This window comes from Phoenix dactylifera, chromosome 17 (assembly GCF_009389715.1).
Source record: "Phoenix dactylifera cultivar Barhee BC4 chromosome 17, palm_55x_up_171113_PBpolish2nd_filt_p, whole genome shotgun sequence".
NCBI lineage: Eukaryota > Viridiplantae > Streptophyta > Magnoliopsida > Arecales > Arecaceae > Phoenix > Phoenix dactylifera.
The window spans coordinates 4,328,517-4,348,419 of NC_052408.1; the positions used below are offsets into that span (position 1 = coordinate 4,328,517).

Consider the following 19,903-nt stretch of genomic DNA (forward strand, 5'->3'; position numbering starts at 1 on the left):
TCGACTCCCGCAGTACGCGAGTCGACTCCGAGACTGAGCGACCATCAACAGACAGAAGACCATGTTACTGCCTCTGAGATTCGAGTCGACTCACAGACAGCTCGAGTCGACTCCGAGACAAGCTTCACGTCAAAAGGCAGAAGACCAACTTTCGGAAACTGAGAGCCGAGTCGACTCCAAGGAAGTTTGAGTCGACTCCAAGACTGGATGAGCCAAAAGACAGAGAATCGGGAGTTCGGGCTCTGAGATTCGAGTCGACTCCCAGGACAGTCGAGTCGACTCGAGTGGACAAAATTCAAAATTGGATCCACGGACTTCAGTGGATGAGCCGACTCCAAAATTGCCAGGTCAGCTCCAGAAGTTGGCGAGTCGACTCCAAGTCAAGACGAGTCGACTCCCAGTCAAGACGGCAACTTTAATTCAAATTTGGAACAGTTGCCGAGTCGACTCCGGAAAAGCGTGAGTCGACTCCTGCTACAGCCGAGTCGACTCCTGATCGCGCGAGTCGACTCCAACCCACCAACGGTCATATTGTCAGGCTGCGCAGAGTGTGCAGAACGGCCAGAAAAAGCAGAGTAACGGCTAGTTTCCGTGGGGGTTGGCTTAAATAGCCACAGAGGACTGTAGCAAGGCAGAGAACAGATATTCCACTCCAAGCATTCAAGTTTTCAAGCTCTCCAAGTGCTCTTAAACGAAAAAGGGAAGATCTGCATTTACTGCTCCAACAACTTCTTCCCAACAATCAAAGCTTCCTCCTCCTGCATTCAAGTCGACCACTCTTTCAAGAGGAGACCGGAGTTCCAGAAGCCATACCTCTTCACCAGCTTAAAAGCGTTTGAGGGCTTCTAACTCCTTTACGATTATATTGTTTTAAATCTGCTTTTTGAGAAGCTATTTTCTGTTTTCTTCTATCTCTTGTATTTACTTGATTCAATCGGGGGATTGAATCAAGGGGTTTAAGGTTGGTTGGTGAGCCAAGTTAAAACCAACGTGTGTAAGGGTTTGATTGTGAGCCCGGAAAAACAATCGGGATTGGTTCTAGTCGGTGAGCCTGGGAAAACCGACCGAGTTCGTTGTGAGCTCGTAAAACAACAAGTTTGGTTGTGAGCTTGCAAAACAACCGGCTGTAATCCAAGGGGGTTATAGTGAAATTCCCAAGTGAGACTTGGGGAGTGGACGTAGGAGCAAGGGTTAGCTCCGAACCACTATAAAACTTTGTGTTTGTAGTGCATTGTCTCTCATCTTCTTCCCCGCACATTACTCACAGCACTAGGCTTTAATTAAATAACTTGCTATAGTTTTTAATTAATCATCCACAAAGTTTTAATTAGCCAAATTATTTTAAAAACCCAATTCACCCCCCCCCCCTCTTGGGTTGTCTATCTGGGCAACAAGTGGTATCAGAGCCAAAAACTCTTCCACTCAAGAGTTAAAAGATCAAAATGACAACCCCATTTGGATCTTCTCACATTGAGGGTCAGTCCACCCAAAGACCCCCTTTCTTCAATGGATCTGACTACTCATACTGGAAGGCTAGGATGAGAATATTCATCCAAGCCCAAGACTATGAGATGTGGTCCATTGTAGTAAATGGGCCATACATCCCATCCATTTACGTAGATGGTGTTAAGGTACCTAAACTAGAAATGGACTGGGATGAACATGACATGAGGAAGGCACAATTAAACTCTAAAGCAATGAATGTCTTCTATTGTGCCTTAGACCGTAATGAATTCAATAGGATTTCAACTTGTAATTCAGCAAAAGAAATTTGGGACAGACTTGAAGTGACCCATGAGGGCACGAATCAAGTCAAGGAATCCAAAATAAACATCTTGGTTCATAAATATGAACTATTTAAAATGGATTCAAATGAAACAATCACATCCATGTTCACTAGGTTTACTGATATTGTCAATGGTCTAAAAAGCCTTGGCAAGAACTATACTAACAGTGAGCTTGTCAGGAAAATCCTTCGGTGTCTACCGAGGTCGTGGGAAGCTAAAGTGACAGCAATCCAAGAAGCCAAGGACTTGAACAAGCTACCACTTGAGGAGCTTCTTGGATCCCTCATGACGCACGAGCTAACCATGAAACAACACAACGAGGAAGAGTCCTCCCATAAGAAAAAGGTAATAGCCCTTAAATCTACTTCTTCTAACAAGGACTTGTCTTGCAGCAGCAGCAGTGAAGAAGAAGAAGATGAGGAAGATGGTGGTGAGGCTCTTCTTGTGCGCAAGTTCAAGAAATTCATCAACCACAAGAAGTCCTATCATCAAAGGAGAGGCCCCTCAAATTCCTACCGCAAAGACAAAGGTAAGGAAAGGGAAAATGAGGGGATTGGTTGTTACGAGTGCAAGAAGCCGGGTCACATAAGAGCGGAGTGCCCCTTACTGAAGAAGGGGAGTAAGTACAAGAAGAAAAAGGCACTTGTCACTACCCTATCGGACTCCGACTCATCATCCTCCTCATCAGATGATGAACACGAAGAGAAGGCCAATTTCTGTTTCATGGCCAACGAAAACGAGGTAACTTCCGACACGCATCCTGATTTTTCTTTTGATGAACTTTATGATGCATTTAATGAATTAATGGTAGAATATAAGGCTATAAATCTTAAGAATAAAGAACTGAAAATAACTAATCAATCATACCTACATAAATACGATAAATTAGTTAAGGATAAGGATTTAATCACCAAAGAAAATATAGAACTTAAAACAAGCAACCAACTTTTAACTCAAAAGACCAACACCTTAACTAAAGAAAATAAAAAACTAACTAAGAAATTTTCAGAACTTAAAAAATATAAACAAACCTTAGATAAGGATCTTACTAAAGAACTTAATGATCTAAAAGCCGAAAATCAGACACTAACTAAAGAACTTAACAAATACAAACCCTTAGTTGAAAGATTTACCTATAGTTCTGAAAAATTAAACATGATACTAAATAGTCAACGTGCAGTGTTTAATAAAGCCGGTTTAGGATATAAACCAAGGAATAAGCAAAAACTTCTTAGTAACTTCTTTGTTAAAGCTGGGGAAACAAAAACTAAGAAAATAACCTGCTTTTGTTGTGGTACAGTAGGCCATAAAGCAAATGTATGTAATTTTAGGAAAAGTAAAACTAAAAGAAAAATTAAAAGGGTATGGGTTCCAAAAGGAACCAACTTGACTAACCATGAAGGACCCAAGAAAACTTGGGTACCTAAGATGACATGATTTGCTTGTGTAGGAGTGTCTTGCAGCCAAGGTCAACAAAAATTGCTGGTATTTGGATAGTGGCTGCTCAAGGCACATGACGGGTGATAAAGACCAATTTTTCACCCTTGAAGCTAAGAAGGGAGGTGCTGTGACGTTTGGAGACAACAACCAAGGTCACATCATTGGTATTGGTAAAGTTCAAATCACCCCTTCTACTTTTATAGATAATGTTAGATATGTTGATGGTCTTAAGCATAACTTGTTAAGCATCAGTCAATTATGTGATAAAGGATATGATGTTATGTTTAAACCATCACTATGTATTATAACAAATCCTAATGATAATAGCTTAGTTTTTAAAGGGATTAGACGTGGAAATGTATATGTTGTAGACCTAGAAGATCTTGCAAAACATAACCAATGTCTAGTTGTAAATGAAACTAAAGATAATGATGCTAGTTGGTTATGGCACCGTAAGTTAGGTCATGCAAGCATGGACACAATAACTAAATTAGTTAAAAGAGACTCCGTGATAGGTTTGCCAAAATTAAAATTTGAAAAGAACAAAATATGTGAAGCATGTCAATTTGGCAAACAATCTAGGAACTCTTTTAAATCCATAAAATGTGTCTCTACCTCTAGGCCTCTAGAATTATTACACATGGACCTATTTGGTCCAACTAGAACAACAAGCCTAGGTGGAAATAAATATGGTCTAGTCATAGTAGATGATTACTCTAGGTACACATGGGTCATGTTTCTAGCACATAAGGACCAAGCATTTTCAATGTTTAAAAAGTTCCATAAGAAAGTAACAAATGCTAGAGAGTCTTCAGTCATAGCCATTAGAAGTGACCATGGTACCGAATTCGAAAATCAATTATTTGATGAATTTTGTAGTAAAAAGGGGATAACCCATAATTTTTCTGCACCTAGGACACCACAACAAAATGGAGTTGTGGAAAGGAAGAATAGAACTCTAGAGAAAATGGCTAGAACGATGTTATGTGAAAGTAACCTCCCTAAGTACTTTTGGGGAGAAGCCATTAATACTTCTTGCCATATATTAAATAGAGTTTTATTAAGACCCATTATAAAGAAAACACCTTATGAAGTGTGGAAAAACAGAAAACCAAAAGTTAACTATTTTCATGTTTTTGGATGTAGGTGTTTTGTACATAATAATGGGAAAGATAATCTAGGGAAATTTGATCCTAAATCTGATGAAGGAATATTCCTAGGTTATTCTACAACTAGTAAAGCCTATAGAATCTTTAATAAAAGAACCCTAGTTATAGAAGATTCTATACATGTTGTTTTTGATGACTCTAGTGACATCTCATCTAGTAAGAAGGTTAATTTTGATGATGATATTGAAATACTTCAAGAAAAGATAGATGAGATGGGATTACAAGATGATAATCAAAAGTTGATTGAAGGAGAATCGTCAAACCAAGAGCCTATAGTGGATCATGGGCTAGCTAAAACTTGGAGGTATGCTCACGGGCATCCTAAGGAACTAATTCTATAATTCTAGATGATCCATCACAACCGGTTAGGACTAGAGCATCCCTTAGGAATTTGAATAATCATCTAGCTTTTGTTTCACACTTTGAGCCCAAACATATAGAAGAAGCCGAAAATGATGTAAATTGGATAAATGCAATGCAAGAAGAACTAAATCAATTTACTAGAAACAAGGTTTGGGATCTAGTGGAGAGACCTTCTGAATATCCAATTATAGGTACTAAATGGATATATAAAAATAAGCTAGATGAAAATGGAATTGTTATAAGGAATAAGGCTAGACTAGTAGCAAAGGGTTATAATCAAGAAGAAGGCATAGATTTTGATGAAACCTTTGCTCCCGTAGCTAAACTTGAGGCAATTAGACTTCTATTAGCATATGCATGCTCTAAGGACTTCAAACTATATCAAATGGATGTAAAGAGTGCTTTTCTAAATGGGTTTATTAATGAGGAGGTGTATGTAGAACAACCTCCTGGTTTTGAAAATCATCAATACCCTAATCATGTGTATAAACTGAACAAAGCACTTTATGGACTAAAACAAGCACCTAGAGCATGGTATGAGAGACTTAGTAAATTCCTATTAGAACATGAATTCTCTAGGGGAAATGTAGATACAACATTATTTCTGAAAAAGAAAAATAAGGATATGTTATTAGTACAGATTTATGTTGATGATATCATTTTCGGTGCTACTAACAATCGCCTCTGCGAGGAATTTGCTGATTTGATGCAGAGTGAGTTTGAGATGAGCATGATGGGAGAGCTGAACTACTTCCTCGGGCTTCAAATCAAACAATCTGAAGGAGGCATCTTCATCAATCAAGCAAAATATATCAAGGAGATGCTCAAGAAGTTTGATATGGAGGGAAACAAGTCAATCAGCACCCCCATGAGCTCATCATGTAAGTTAGACCAAGATGAATCAGGTAAATCTGTAAATCAAAAACTTTATAAAGGTATGATAGGTTCTTTACTGTATCTTACTGCAAGTAGGCCTGATATTATGTTTAGTGTGTGCATGTGTGCTAGATATCAGGCTAATCCTAAAGAATCACACCTAGCTGCAGTTAAGAGAATCTTTAAACACTTAATTGGAACTAAGAACATAGGGCTGTGGTACTCTAAAGAATCTAGCCTAAACTTAATAGGGTACACAGATTCAGACTTCGCTGGATGTAAGCTTGATAGAAAAAGTACCAGCAGGTCCTGTCAATTTCTAGGAGAAAACCTAATCTCATGGTTTAGCAAGAAACAAAACTCGGTTGCATTATCCACTGCAGAAGCTGAATATGTTGCAGCCGGGAGTTGTTGTGCTCAAATCTTATGGATTAAACAACAATTAGAAGATTATGGCATTAAACAAGATAAAATCCCCATTAATTGTGATAACACAAGTGCCATAAATCTCACTAAAAATCCAATTCAACACTCAAGAACTAAACACATTGAGATAAGACATCACTTCATAAGAGATCATGTATTGAATGGTGATGTGTCACTCCAATTTGTGTGTACTGATAATCAATTAGCAGACATTTTTACAAAACCCCTAAGTGAAGAGAGGTTTAGTGTGCTTAGAAGGGGATTAGGAGTGATTGATCCATCCTAGTGGGGTTTTTCACTAGATTAATTGATTTTGATGATTAGAATGAGGTTAAAATAGAGTTTCTATGCAGTGATCATCAAATCAGTCCTTAATTAGGTGATTTTCCCTCATTTGGCACGATTATGGCATGGTTTTTAGGTGCGTGCCAAGGTTAGAGACGACTCGAGTAAGTTTCAGAGCCGGCTCCTAAGGGGGAGTCGACTCGCGCATTTGCGGGAGTCGACTCGCAAAGTTGGCAGCTGAGGGGGAGTCGACTCGCACACTGTCGGGAGTCGACTCGCGCATATTCTGGAGTCGACTCGAGGTCGAATCGACTCGCGACTCAGGGGAGTCGACTCGCAGTCGGGATCCGACTTTTTAACCCTAGATTTGTCGTTTCGCAAACACTTTTCCTCAAGCCGCCACTGTTCACAAAGCCCTAGAGCCGACTCCTAGGTCATCCCCGATCGTCTCCAAGCCCTTTTCCCGTCGATTTTTCGCCGGACATTGAGTTTCCGTCCGTTCCTAAGTCATTTACGGTCCGTCCCGAGCTTCCTCTGTCGGTCCTTCACCGTCCTCTAGGTATTTTTCTTCCCGTTTAGGTCAAGATGCCTCGTAAGACCGTCGTTAGGAAGAGGTCCCGTCCCGAGGCCGGTCCCGAGCGGCGCTCCAAGGCGCGGCACGATCCCGCGAGGCAACCACCTCCGGATCGTTCCCCGCCTAGGGTGGTTCTCGTTAGGCCGTTGGCCGGGAAGGCCGTCACCTCCGGGAGGTTTGTCGATTTCGACTATCTCTCCCGGGAGGGGTTCACCATAGGCGATAGGCTTAGAGCCCAGGGCCTAGAGTACTTCCTCACCTTGGACCTTCCCACCTATCCTGGCCTAGTTCAAGAGTTTTACAGTACCGTCCATCGGGGAGATGGAGGTATCGAGGGCACGGTAGTAGGTGTCCCGTTGCGTGTCACAGAGGACCTCATTGCCCATATCCTTCACCTTCCATTAGTAGGGGTGGCTCCCGCACACCCTGAGGATAGAGTTGCGGCCCTTACGGTCGTCTTAGGGCATCCACCTCAGTCCCCCCTAGATGAGGTATCTGCTAGCTCACTTCCTATTGAAGTGAGAATCCTTTTGAGCATTCTGTCCAGGTCCATCTTCCCTAAGACAGGGAGATTTGATTTTGTGAATGAAAGGGACTTAGCTATCATGTCTTATATCCTTCAGGACACCCCGATCAACTTCCCAAAGCTCATTTATAGGTATATGTGTGAGCCCCTAGATAGACCTAGGCTCTCACTCCCATACGGGATGTTATTCACTCTTCTTTTTAGGCAGTACGAGATTCCCATTCCTGAGAGGGAACCCTCTCGTGCCTTGCGATGGACTGATCGCTTATGTACGGGGACTATGCACAGGATGGGGTTTCGGAAGAGAGAAGGGATCTGGGTTAGGAAGTCCACTCTCACTGCTCAGACCACCAGACCATCACCCAGTCCTGAGCCAGATTCAGACTACCCAGACCTTCCAGACCATCCAGACCTCCCATCCACTCCTCCTGCTCCTACCACCTCTGCCGGACCTTCCTCCTCAGTTCCACCATCTATGGAGGTCCGTATTGATACAGAGCAGCTCCGGGAGCTGCGGCAGGAGATCGTCCGAGATCTGAGGGATGAGCTGCTTCGGGAGCTCCGAGGTGCGGTGCCTGCCCCCACTCCTGCACCCGTATCTTCTCAGTTGGTCCCTTCCTTGACAGCCGTGACTGACATGACGGCTCATGTACGGGAAGAGATCTACAATGTCCGGAGTTTGGTCCAGGCCCAGTTCCACAGCATGAGTGAGGTCACGAGCTCCACTCGACAGATGCGAGAGGAGATAGGTCGTGACATGCACACCACCACCGAGGGGGCCGAGCGCTTGGCGAATGTACTCATCGACAAGCTGGACGCACTTCAGACATCGGTGACTGGGCTTCAGGCGTCGGTGACAGAGCTCTCCACTACACATAGCAGAGCCACCACGTCTATTATCACGCAGCTCGGACATGTGACAGATGCAGTCACCCTCCTCATGGAGCAGAGCCGATTGAGAGGAGCACCATCCTCGAGAGGAGGTGCCACATCCTCCAGAGGAGGAGATGTATCCTCGAGAGGGGGAGCTTCATCCTCGAGGAGGACATAGATGTGTTTGAGTTGTGTTTTGTCTTGCTTTGCTTTACTTATTGTATTCTCACATGTATTCACATTCATATCAATACAATGAGTAGACATTTTATCTTCAATTATGTGCTTTGCTTTATGATTGATTGTGTGTGATTACCTCCTTTTTGGTATGATGACAAAAAGGGGGAGAAATATGTATAAAATGTGCAAAAGGGGAGAAATATGAAAAAATATGTAAAAGAAATCAATGAAAATAAATAAAAAGATAAACTCTTAAAAACACACTCAAATTTGTTCTAAGTGGATTCGGTACCTCGAGGCTCATTATCTCTCTTTTGGGGCTCCTAATGGAGTAATCTCCAGAATCTATTCAAAGGATATTCGGAGATTAGCTGAATCCTACTCAAGAACAAATTGACAGATTTTCCCTCTAAAAAGATAAAATTCAGTTCAAAAACTTCAAAGCATTAAAAGGAAATTCAGAGAATCAAAACATAGTTGAATGCATATGTTGAGGGGGAGAATCTGAATTTTAATCAAGCTAAATCATTAATGACATATAAGCCAAACAATTGATTGCATAATATGAAGGCTTATATAATTCCAAATGAAAGGGGGAGCTTTAACTCCGAAATTTAATGTTTCACTCCTTTCAAACTTGGATAAATTAAATTATCAGACATTTGAATTCATTTATGGATTTTACTTCATTGTTTTATAAGCAATTCATTTTACATATACTCAAAGTTTTGTCATCATCAAAAAGGGGGAGATTGTGGAGTGATTGATTAAAACCCCATTTGATTTTGATGAGCTCAAAGCATTTGAGTATATCTTGTGATTACTAATGAATTCAATTGAGTGTTTCAGTGAAAATCCTGTCCAAGTGTCTCTAGATTTGGTTCATAGTATTTTGGATAAGGTAAGAAGTCTGCTGAACCAAAGTCTGAGACTCGAGTCGACTCCCGAGTATCACGAGTCGACTCCAAGCGTATCAAGTTCACTGGCACGAGCTCGAGTCGACTCCAGATCAGTACGAGTCGACTCCGACTGAGAACAGACAGAAGGACAGAAAGCTTCAACTCAGAAACTGTCAACGAGTCGACTCCCGAAGTGCGCGAGTCGACTCCAATGTTCAACGAGTCGACTCCAGGGTAGTAAGAGTCGACTCCAAGAGAAACACAAAGAAAAGTCAGAGAACAGTTTTCGGGTCTGAGATTCGAGTCGACTCCAGTGGAACGCGAGTCGACTCCGATGGTTGGCAGGTCGACTCCAAAGAAGGTAAGAGTCGACTCTCAGAGGAACACAAGGAAAAAGTCAGAGAACGATTTTCGGACTCTGAGATTCGAGTCGACTCCCGCAGTACGCGAGTCGACTCCGAGACTGAGCGACCATCAACAGACAGAAGACCATGTTACTGCCTCTGAGATTCGAGTCGACTCACAGACAGCTCGAGTCGACTCCGAGACAAGCTTCACGTCAAAAGACAGAAGACCAACTTTCGGAAACTGAGAGCCGAGTCGACTCCAAGGAAGTTTGAGTCGACTCCAAGACTGGATGAGCCAAAAGACAGAGAATCGGGAGTTCGGGCTCTGAGATTCGAGTCGACTCCCAGGACAGTCGAGTCGACTCGAGTGGACAAAATTCAAAATTGGATCCACGGACTTCAGTGGATGAGCCGACTCCAAAATTGCCAGGTCAGCTCCAGAAGTTGGCGAGTCGACTCCAGGTCAAGACGAGTCGACTCCCAGTCAAGACGGCAACTTTAATTCAAATTTGGAACAGTTGCCGAGTCGACTCCGGAAAAGCGTGAGTCGACTCCTGCTACAGCCGAGTCGACTCCTGATCGCGCGAGTCGACTCCAACCCACCAACGGTCATATTGTCAGGCTGCGCAGAGTGTGCAGAACGGCCAGAAAAAGCAGAGTAACGGCTAGTTTCCGTGGGGGTTGGCTTAAATAGCCACAGAGGACTGTAGCAAAGCAGAGAACAGATATTCCACTCCAAGCATTCAAGTTTTCAAGCTCTCCAAGTGCTCTTAAACGAAAAAGGGAAGATCTGCATTTACTGCTCCAACAACTTCTTCCCAACAATCAAAGCTTCCTCCTCCTGCATTCAAGTCGACCACTCTTTCAAGAGGAGACCGGAGTTCCAGAAGCCATACCTCTTCACCAGCTTAAAAGCGTTTGAGGGCTTCTAACTCCTTTACGATTATATTGTTTTAAATCTGCTTTTTGAGAAGCTATTTTCTGTTTTCTTCTATCTCTTGTATTTACTTGATTCAATCGGGGGATTGAATCAAGGGGTTTAAGGTTGGTTGGTGAGCCAAGTTAAAACCAACGTGTGTAAGGATTTGATTGTGAGCCCGGAAAAACAATCGGGATTGGTTCTAGTCGGTGAGCCTGGGAAAACCGACCGAGTTCGTTGTGAGCTCGTAAAACAACAAGTTTGGTTGTGAGCTTGCAAAACAACCGGCTGTAATCCAAGGGGGTTATAGTGAAATTCCCAAGTGAGACTTGGGGAGTGGACGTAGGAGCAAGGGTTAGCTCCGAACCACTATAAAACTTTGTGTTTGTAGTGCATTGTCTCTCATCTTCTTCCCCGCACATTACTCACAGCACTAGGCTTTAATTAAATAACTTGCTATAGTTTTTAATTAATCATCCACAAAGTTTTAATTAGCCAAATTATTTTAAAAACCCAATTCACCCCCCCTCTTGGGTTGTCTATCTGGGCAACAAAGAGGGTGGCGGAGCCCCTCCACGACCCTCCGGGCACTCGCCGGGCTCCGCCAACACTCTCCCTTCCTCTCCCGCTCGCTCTCTCTTTCGTCTCTTTCCTTCTCCTCCCACCCCTCGACTTTTATTTCGTTTTGGTCGCTAGAACCGTCCCGGTCCGCAGCCAGTACGGCTAAGTACTCCCTGAACAGCCCGCATCGGGACGGTTCCACCGACCATGATATGAACTATAGCTAGTTTTCCACCATGTTTGTATTTAGTAATTCATACAATCTGTAGAAGGTGTACATACCATACACTCAAATATTCAAAAGTGCACCATAAATTATAAAATAAAACCTAAGGGCCAGTTTGGCATTGTTGCTGTTTTTTTATTTTTATCTCTCCAAAAATTAGTGAAATGACACATGGATATTGACATAGAAGATGGCATTTGTGCCAAACTTCTGCTATTCCTTGCTTCTATCTCCTCTCTTTTTTAAAAACAATAAACCTATGCTTTCAGAAGCTCTGATACAAAGAATTTTAAAAAACAAGAAGGTTTCATCATACATGTTATTCAGTCTAATTAATTTTTCAAGTTGGGTTTTTGAAAAAAAAAACAAAAAGAATACCAGATGGGCCCCAAGTTACTTGTTTAGCTTTTCATTACTTTTATATCTTTTTTTCTAGTACTTTCTTTCTTTCTTTGTGCAGACACTCTGAAACTCAAACAAAAATATTTAAAAGTGCCAAAACTGGATCATATTATGGTCCCCGGACAAAGAGCAACAAAAAAGATAATGTACTTAAAGTTATCCCCTAAACTATATTTTCCTCCCATATATAGTATTTAAACATTCAATCTCCAACTTCAGAATTTACTTCAATGAACATGACTATATGCTATGGATTAAAAGTTACTAATTAAAGCAATCAGAGAAAGAACATAGAACAAAGAGATTAATCTAGCTTTATAACTCAGCACACAATAGTGTGCCACCATGACATTTTATTGTTAAATTTTCCTGCTACACTATTTTTTGGGGGTCTATAAACATGTTATGTAGATGACTTTTACCTTCAGGACACAAAGCTTAAAGCAATATTCATGTCCATGAAGCAAGCATCCAATCCAGACACATTCAAGTATCTAAATCAATAAACTAGAAAAAGGAGATACAGGGCATGTACAAAACCAAGTAATTCAATACATACACATAGGCAGACACATATAACAGAGAGCAGAGAGACGCATGCAAGCTCACAAGTGCATACCCACACAACAAATTGCAAATAATGTAAAACATAAATCATTAGAAGATATTACTAGTTAAGGTGTTTAGTTATGCAGGTATTTATCCAAACCCAAAGATTAGCCTATGGATACAAGAAACACACAAGTTCACGGAGAAATTTAATGCCTGTTTGCAACATAACTAGTCTTTGAACTCATTGCTGCAAAGGTTAATTGTCCATTGATCTCTAAAATTTGTGAACAAAGAATTGGACAAATACCTATGGATTTGATGCGTATACGCATGTATATGTAACCAGCACAAATTCTTCAAGATGGATGCAAAAGTCCAGGTAACACACAGGCAGGGATCCATTTCAGACAAAAACTAAAAACAACTCAGGAATCTAACCTCTGAGATCAGGCTATAGCGAAGCAAGAGACAATATAAACTGTGACTGCATGAGCAAAAAGTCACTAACAAAAAAAGAAATAAATAAAGCAGAAGACTTGCTGTTTGATATGTTTTAAATGGCAAACGTGCAGAAGAGTTCAAAATCTTTGGGACAAATGGTAAAGCTAAAGCTGTAAGGAAAAAGGTTTGATATGTTTCCTTCTATAAAAATTATTTAAGGAAAAAGAAAGTCATGTTGAAAAATAATCGCAAAAATGTTGTGTACAGATTTGAAGTTTGGTAAGAAAAAACCCAAGCATACTTTAAATATGGATGTATCATAAATCAAATAAATCAAAATTGGATGCTTCAGTTAAGTGTCACCATGAATTGCACCGTAGACAATAGATTCTTCCATTTGGAAGACTGACATTTGACTTCCCATACAACATCTTGCAAAAATTTAAAGTTTGAGAATATCTATACTTTGTGCTGGTTCTTGAAAATTACTAAAATTTAACTTATATAACCATAACCATAATCATCCACCGCTATCCTAACTAGATATGGCCAACTTCAGGATCCTCATTTGTGAAATATTCCTATTTAATTCTGCTTGCGTTATTTGAAGCTTCCCCTATCCTTTCTCATAACCTCCACCCATGTGATTGTAGGTCTTCCAATTCCTTTTTTCATCTTTCAACATAATTAACACTGTTTTTCGTATACGGTGCATAAGGCCACATGCAGCTGCATATGCATATGAGGTCCCCTGATCATCGTATACCTTTGACTCAGCAACTATATGAGATTAGGTCACATATAGGTGGAAAGATGGTTTGTTTAGCACTTAGTGGGCATACTTGTACTTATGTAGTACGATTAGCATTATGCGGATCTCAATGAACCCTACTTATCATTATGGTACATGCATAAGCTCTTTTAGCATTGTGCAACCATATATGTGGCCACTCTCATACATGTCCATGCGAATAAGGTATGTTTAGGCTAATGGTTGAGTTGGATGTGGGTTTTAAGCAGGTTGGATGTGTAATTAACAATGCCAATATGTCAATTATGCTGTAATTATTTCTACCAAGAGTCAAGTAAAAGGTAGCAAGCATTGATTGCTAGTGTTATTAATATTTCTAATTTTATAAAAAATGTTGCTATTGATATCGTATATAGTATATTTTCCTTATGTTAAACATTCATATGAGCTCGCATATGCGGCTGCAAACTTGCTTTGTGGTCCCTTGAACACCCTGCATGCTGCAACTACCTTTTAAAACATTGTAAATTAAAACACCTCTACTTATTGGAGCCCTCTTAGGTCATTGTTGTGCATGCTCATACCATCTCAATCGATTCTTCATTAGTTTGTCCTCAATTAGTGCAACTGCACAGCTCCTTCAATGTCATACCTATTTCTCATTAATTAACCAATTGACCATGAAAGCTTAAGCTGATAGAAGATAGAAAACGGATCTATATATCCATACATACACACACACACACACACATATATATCAATCATAACACCTCCCCCTCCCCCAACATGCGGCTCAAAGCATGCACATGGAGGGACAACAATGACCAAAATGAGTAAAGACCATAACCGGAATAATTAAATGAATAGCTTGGTTAGAGGGGATTCGAACTCACAACCTCCACCAAACTTGAGCTCTAATACTATATTAACTAACCATAGGGGTGGAAATGGGTCGGGTCGGACCAGGTCATGAGTGATCATGACCCAAACCGGTTTCTTGTTCGGATCCTAATTTTGGGCCCATACCCAACCTATAGAAGATCAGGTCGGGTCTACGGCTACAATTTTTGACCCAACAGGTCATTCGAGTCCATATATAATCCGGACCCAACCCAAAAAAATTCGGGTCCGATTCGGGTCCGGGTTAGAAACTGTGATCTCCTTGCATCCTTAGTTCCTGTGCATCATAGCAAGGAGTCAATGTATGTTATAAATGTGGGTTATGACATCTACAACCTTTAAAATTAGAAAGGTCAAGCAAAACAGTAATATATGATGAATTAGAGCTTATAGAAGGTCACCTCTGTCTTCATTCCCAATTAAACTATCAGAAGTTTGCCCACATTTTCAACTAAGATTATCTACCTGCTGACTCATAAACTGAATGGACAAGCTCTATGATCAATAAATAATATACAATTCCAATAGAAGGGATACATATATAGAATAAATTGATCAAAGAAAGAATTTTCATATTTCTTAAATAAGATTTGGTGTGAGATATATTCTCTAGGTCTAGGCTAGCTTACTTGTTTGCACCCCACGGGCTACGGCCCGCGGGCCCAAATAATTTTACAAATTCATGTCGAGTCGGGTCGTAGGATTGAAAATCCAAAATTACCAAAATTTCAAATGGTTCGGGTCAAGTCTGAATTCAGCAAACCTGACCCGACCCGAAAAATGGAACGGGTCCAATTTGAGGACCCAACCCGGCCCCACGGGTCTTCCAAAATAGGTCGAGTCGAGTCTAAGCATGTCGGGTCGGGTCACTAGTCAACCCAACCCATTTGCAGCCTTAACTAATCAACTAGCCATGAAAGCTTAAGCTGATAGGGAAAGATTGACGCTGAAAATGATGCTTAACATACTCCTTTCTAAATTTATCAAAGATCCATCTAAAGATTCTTTTCTATACTCAATTTGTTACCTTGAATCCTTTATATTGCCCAACATTTAAAGTTACGTAACATTAAGACCATATTATTATATATACAATTTTCTAACAAGTCAATAAGATATGTATTTATCACATAATACCACAAGAGAACCTCTCTACTTTCATCCAACAAGATCTATTTCTGTTACATACATCTTCATCTATCTCCTCGAGGGTGAGCTTTAGTACAACGGTAAGGTCTAGAGGTCACGTGTTCGAAATACGGATATAGTCTCTCTGCACGTAAGGGTAAGGCTATGTGCACCGACCCCCCCAAACCCTGCAATAGGAAGAGCCTCGTGCACTAGCCCACTCATTTTTTTTTGCCTCCTCATTACTTAATATAACCCAAATAAAAAAATGATCCCTCTGTGATACTCTTATACATCAATTTTAGTTGGAGGCCCATTTCATTTCTATTTTCACACAAATTGTGTTATATATTTGTTTTTATTCTAGCAATTTTCGGTGCCAATTTTCTAGAACTTTTTTCTATAGATTCAACTTAGCATTTAGTCTTGTTCTTTTCTCATCAATCAACTTTATACCATCTATAAATGACATACGCCATGGTACAATCTCCTAATCATTAACAGTAAATTCATCTATAATTGGCAATAAATAAATATGGCCCTAACTATATCTCCCTCCTATGTCTGGACATTAATTATGCCTATTCCTAACTCTTGTCATATGCTCTAGCATAGTTATGAATAATTTTAGTGTATTGTAGATACACAACCTTCTTAAAGCCCCACCAAACAATCTTTCTTCATACCCTATGATGAAATTTATTCAATTTAATAAAGACCATATGGAGATTTTTCCCTTCTTTCCATATTCATTTGTTAATTGGCAAAGAAGATGGCATCAATTATTCACCTTCTACCATTAAACCAAATTGGTTCTCTAAGTCCATACTCATTTTTTAATGTCTATTCAAATTTCCTTTCTTGTAACTTTATAGTGTGGCTCATTATTTTAACTCTGTGATAATTAGAGCAAACTTTATATGCTGCATTCGTTCTCAAAGATACATACCACAATACTCCAATCATTGGGCATTTTCTTTGTTTCCATGATATCATTAGATAAGCTAGGAAAGCAAGTAAGCAAGCATATCCCGCAATTTTCCAAACCTAAATAGGTATTTCATCTAATGTAAATGTCTCGCCTTATTGGATCCCTTCTCGAGTCATCTCCCCTACAGTTCTATGAATTTTAAGAGGAGAAACTTGACAACCCCTTTCTAGCAGAATCCTCATCTGACAATTTTTGAAAATAATATCTCCATCTTTATTTAATTTCCTCATCCTTGCACGAGATCATGTTATTCTCTCTATTAAGGCATCTAATTTTGATCAATATCTTGAAATTTCCTCTCCATCATTTACCTATTTATAAAACATTCTTACCTTCCATTGAAATTATTAAAAAAAAAGAATATTTCCCTTCCCAGCCAACATTCTTTGACAATTGGCCTTAGAGAGAAAAGGTGCATCCATAAGCTCTCTCATTGTAGATCTATCCAGATACCATTAGGAGGACAAGAAAGACAGATTTCATATTTCCATGAAATCTAATTTATTTTCCTCCAAAGAAGGTGGGAAATTAAGAGTAAGAAGTGCAGCTCATATGAAAAATTTTCAGATGTGGATGCACACCTAGTTATAGTCTCTTTAGCAATTCCAAAGCACTTTTAAAGTGCCTCAAAAGTCAAATTAAACAAAGTACTACTAAACATGATAATCATATTAAAAATTCATTTAATGACAAATTCCAATTTCATGTACATGTATGCATGCATATGCACACATATGCATGTGCAAGCATGCATGCAAGCATACATGTGCGTGTGGATGTCTATGTCTTACTCAAGTACAGGGATGGGATTGGAGGGAAATGGGAACCACAAAATTACTAAAAAGCATATTGATAGAAACAAAAGCTAATGATATGGGCTTACTAACAAACAAAATTACTAATAATCATATTCAAAGTTTATTTAGTGACAAATTCCAATTTCATGTACATGTATACATGCATATGCACACATATGCATGTGCAAGCATGCATGCAAGCATACATGTGGGTGTGGATGTCTATGTCTTAAGTCTTAACTAGGGGATGAGATTGGAGGGAAAATGGAACCACAAAATTACTAATAAGCAAATTGACAGATGCAAGGTAATAAAAGCTAATGGTATGGGCTTACTAAAATTTGGAAGTATATTAATGCATCAATTAATTTCCAAAAAAGCTGTAATTGTGGCAACCAATTTAGAAGGCTATTACAACTAAAGTACAGGTCAAACTTGAGCTCTATCATTACCAAGTTAATAGAAACCAAATCCCAATCCATAATCATTGAGAATAAAGATAAGTTGATGTCTGACCCATAACCTATAAATGAATATGCATGCACTTTTGTACAGGGTCATTATTGGCTTCGTATCTGACAATATTGATTTATCCTATCAGTAATTTTCACAAAATCACGGGTAAGGTATTTTCAACCATACAGGAAAAACCTATGAAGGCCTTTAGAAACCAAGCACCATATATTTAGTCAACGAGTCCTACAGTTAAACCTGGTAATGATTCATATGTGGTAACTATGACCTACATCTAGCCTTACCAAGGCTAGGACCCATGAACTGGTTGTTTGCTCGAGCTTTGCACCAAAAATAGTACTACAAGATATAATTTTCAGTTTATCAGTATTACCTTTTTCTAAACAGGAATTTATCTAATAGAAAGTACTGTTCATATACACTTTTTCATATGATGACAATTCATCTAGAAGTTTGTAGCACATATGGTGCAGAGCCAAAGACTGATAAAAGAATCAGGTGAAGGATTGACTACAATCATCTAATGATGATCTTTCGGTTCGAACATCAACAAAAATTAAATGATCTAAGAGACAACATGTTCGAGCCATGGACCAACTACAGCATATATTAGATAATTGTATCATAGTGGATCAAAGAGGTTAACCAGAAAGCAGCAAACAATATTTTCATGTGGCCACCGTGCAACATATAACTACTTTTACATTCAAGGTACAAGAATAGCTCCTAGTCAAGCAATACCATTCAGACTTCTTGAAGGCGCTAGCTAGCCTGGTGATAAGATCTCTTGCTGATTGTACCATATATATGAGAATGTTTTCCACCTTCCTCAAGGTTAGAAGGGTACATGGTACTGGGTGAAGGCTACTCTTTGTAATGTAGTCTGATGTTGTAAAGCACCATGGGTGCAAGATGGGCAAAATAACAAGCTTTCCCAGACCCTATATGATAGGCAGGAACCAAAACGTTAAGGAACCTATAAAATATAAAAGCCCATATTGCAACCACTTATGCTTTCAACAGCATAGCAGCAACTAATGTAGCCTCTGTCACTGTCTGCAGTGGCCGTTGTTGTTGCTTGCCTATGTTGCTTGTTGTAACACAAGGCACTGCTAAATATGCCAGTGGCAGAAGAGATAGCAGCAATTGCCACAAACTCAAAACAAAAAGCAAAGACAAGAAAAGACGAGGTGGAAAAGTCGGAAGAAAAATAAGGTTGGTTGAAGGAGAAAGTAAAAGATGTACTTCATGCTGGGTCCCTTGCCACTGCTTGGCCTTGTTGTTGCCTTTAGATCCCATAACTGTGCCTTGATTTACACAGAAAACCTAATTAAAACCCAACCAAACTGCCTTATTTTCCTAACCTGACCCATGACCCCAACCACTTCTATAGTGTCTAATGCAACTTGTCTGACCATAGCACCCGCTTTGGGTCCAGCAGGCTGCCAATGCACCTGCCCAGGCCCAAGCAGGTCATTTAGCAGGACAGCCCACCTAAGTTATGATTCCACTCCTTTTTCTTAGAATAGTGGTGTAGCACATAAAAAACATAAGGGAAAAACAAAAACAAAAGATCTAACTTGACTGGTTGCTGTTAAATCTAGAGGTAGCATCAGATTTTTCTTGACTTGTAGTAATACATGAACTTTCCACATTAAAAATGAAAAATAATAAGCATCCAGAAGTATATAGTAGGAAAAAAAACCGTATTATATCCAATATAGTTACCTGATCCAGTCGATCACCAACATTTGCTCTATCAACAACAATCAGAGAAAGACCCAATCCACAGGCCACGCTACAGAAGTTTTTCAAATTTTAGGCCAAAAATATAAAAATATATAATATTATAATCCATGAAAGTAGCAGTGTACTAAGTACCTTGTCACATGCATGCCATTAAGAATATCAACTTTTTTGGGGTTCGCAGAAGACCTATAAAAAAGACAAAAACCAATTTAGTCGTAACTATACAAGAATCTCAGCAAATAATAATGAAATAAAAATACGAAATGT

At 39.7% G+C, this 19,903-nt stretch overlaps 1 protein-coding gene across 3 annotated transcripts in view; it reads right to left on the bottom strand.

Moving 5' to 3' along the window:
- The window catches only part of LOC103708216 (protein RCC2 homolog), a 39,729-nt gene that overhangs the window by 7,768 nt on the left and 12,058 nt on the right, over positions 1-19,903 (bottom strand). For all 3 annotated transcript variants that reach the window (XR_005506638.1, XM_026805062.2, XM_039114779.1), the window contains 2 exons: positions 19,769-19,822; positions 19,616-19,685 (listed from right to left, as the gene is read on the bottom strand). Coding sequence is in view for 2 of the 3 variants with exons in the window: in XM_026805062.2 (XP_026660863.2) it covers positions 19,616-19,685; positions 19,769-19,822 (124 nt within the window). In the remaining variant the exon portion in view is untranslated. The remainder of the gene's footprint in view (positions 1-19,615; positions 19,686-19,768; positions 19,823-19,903) is intronic.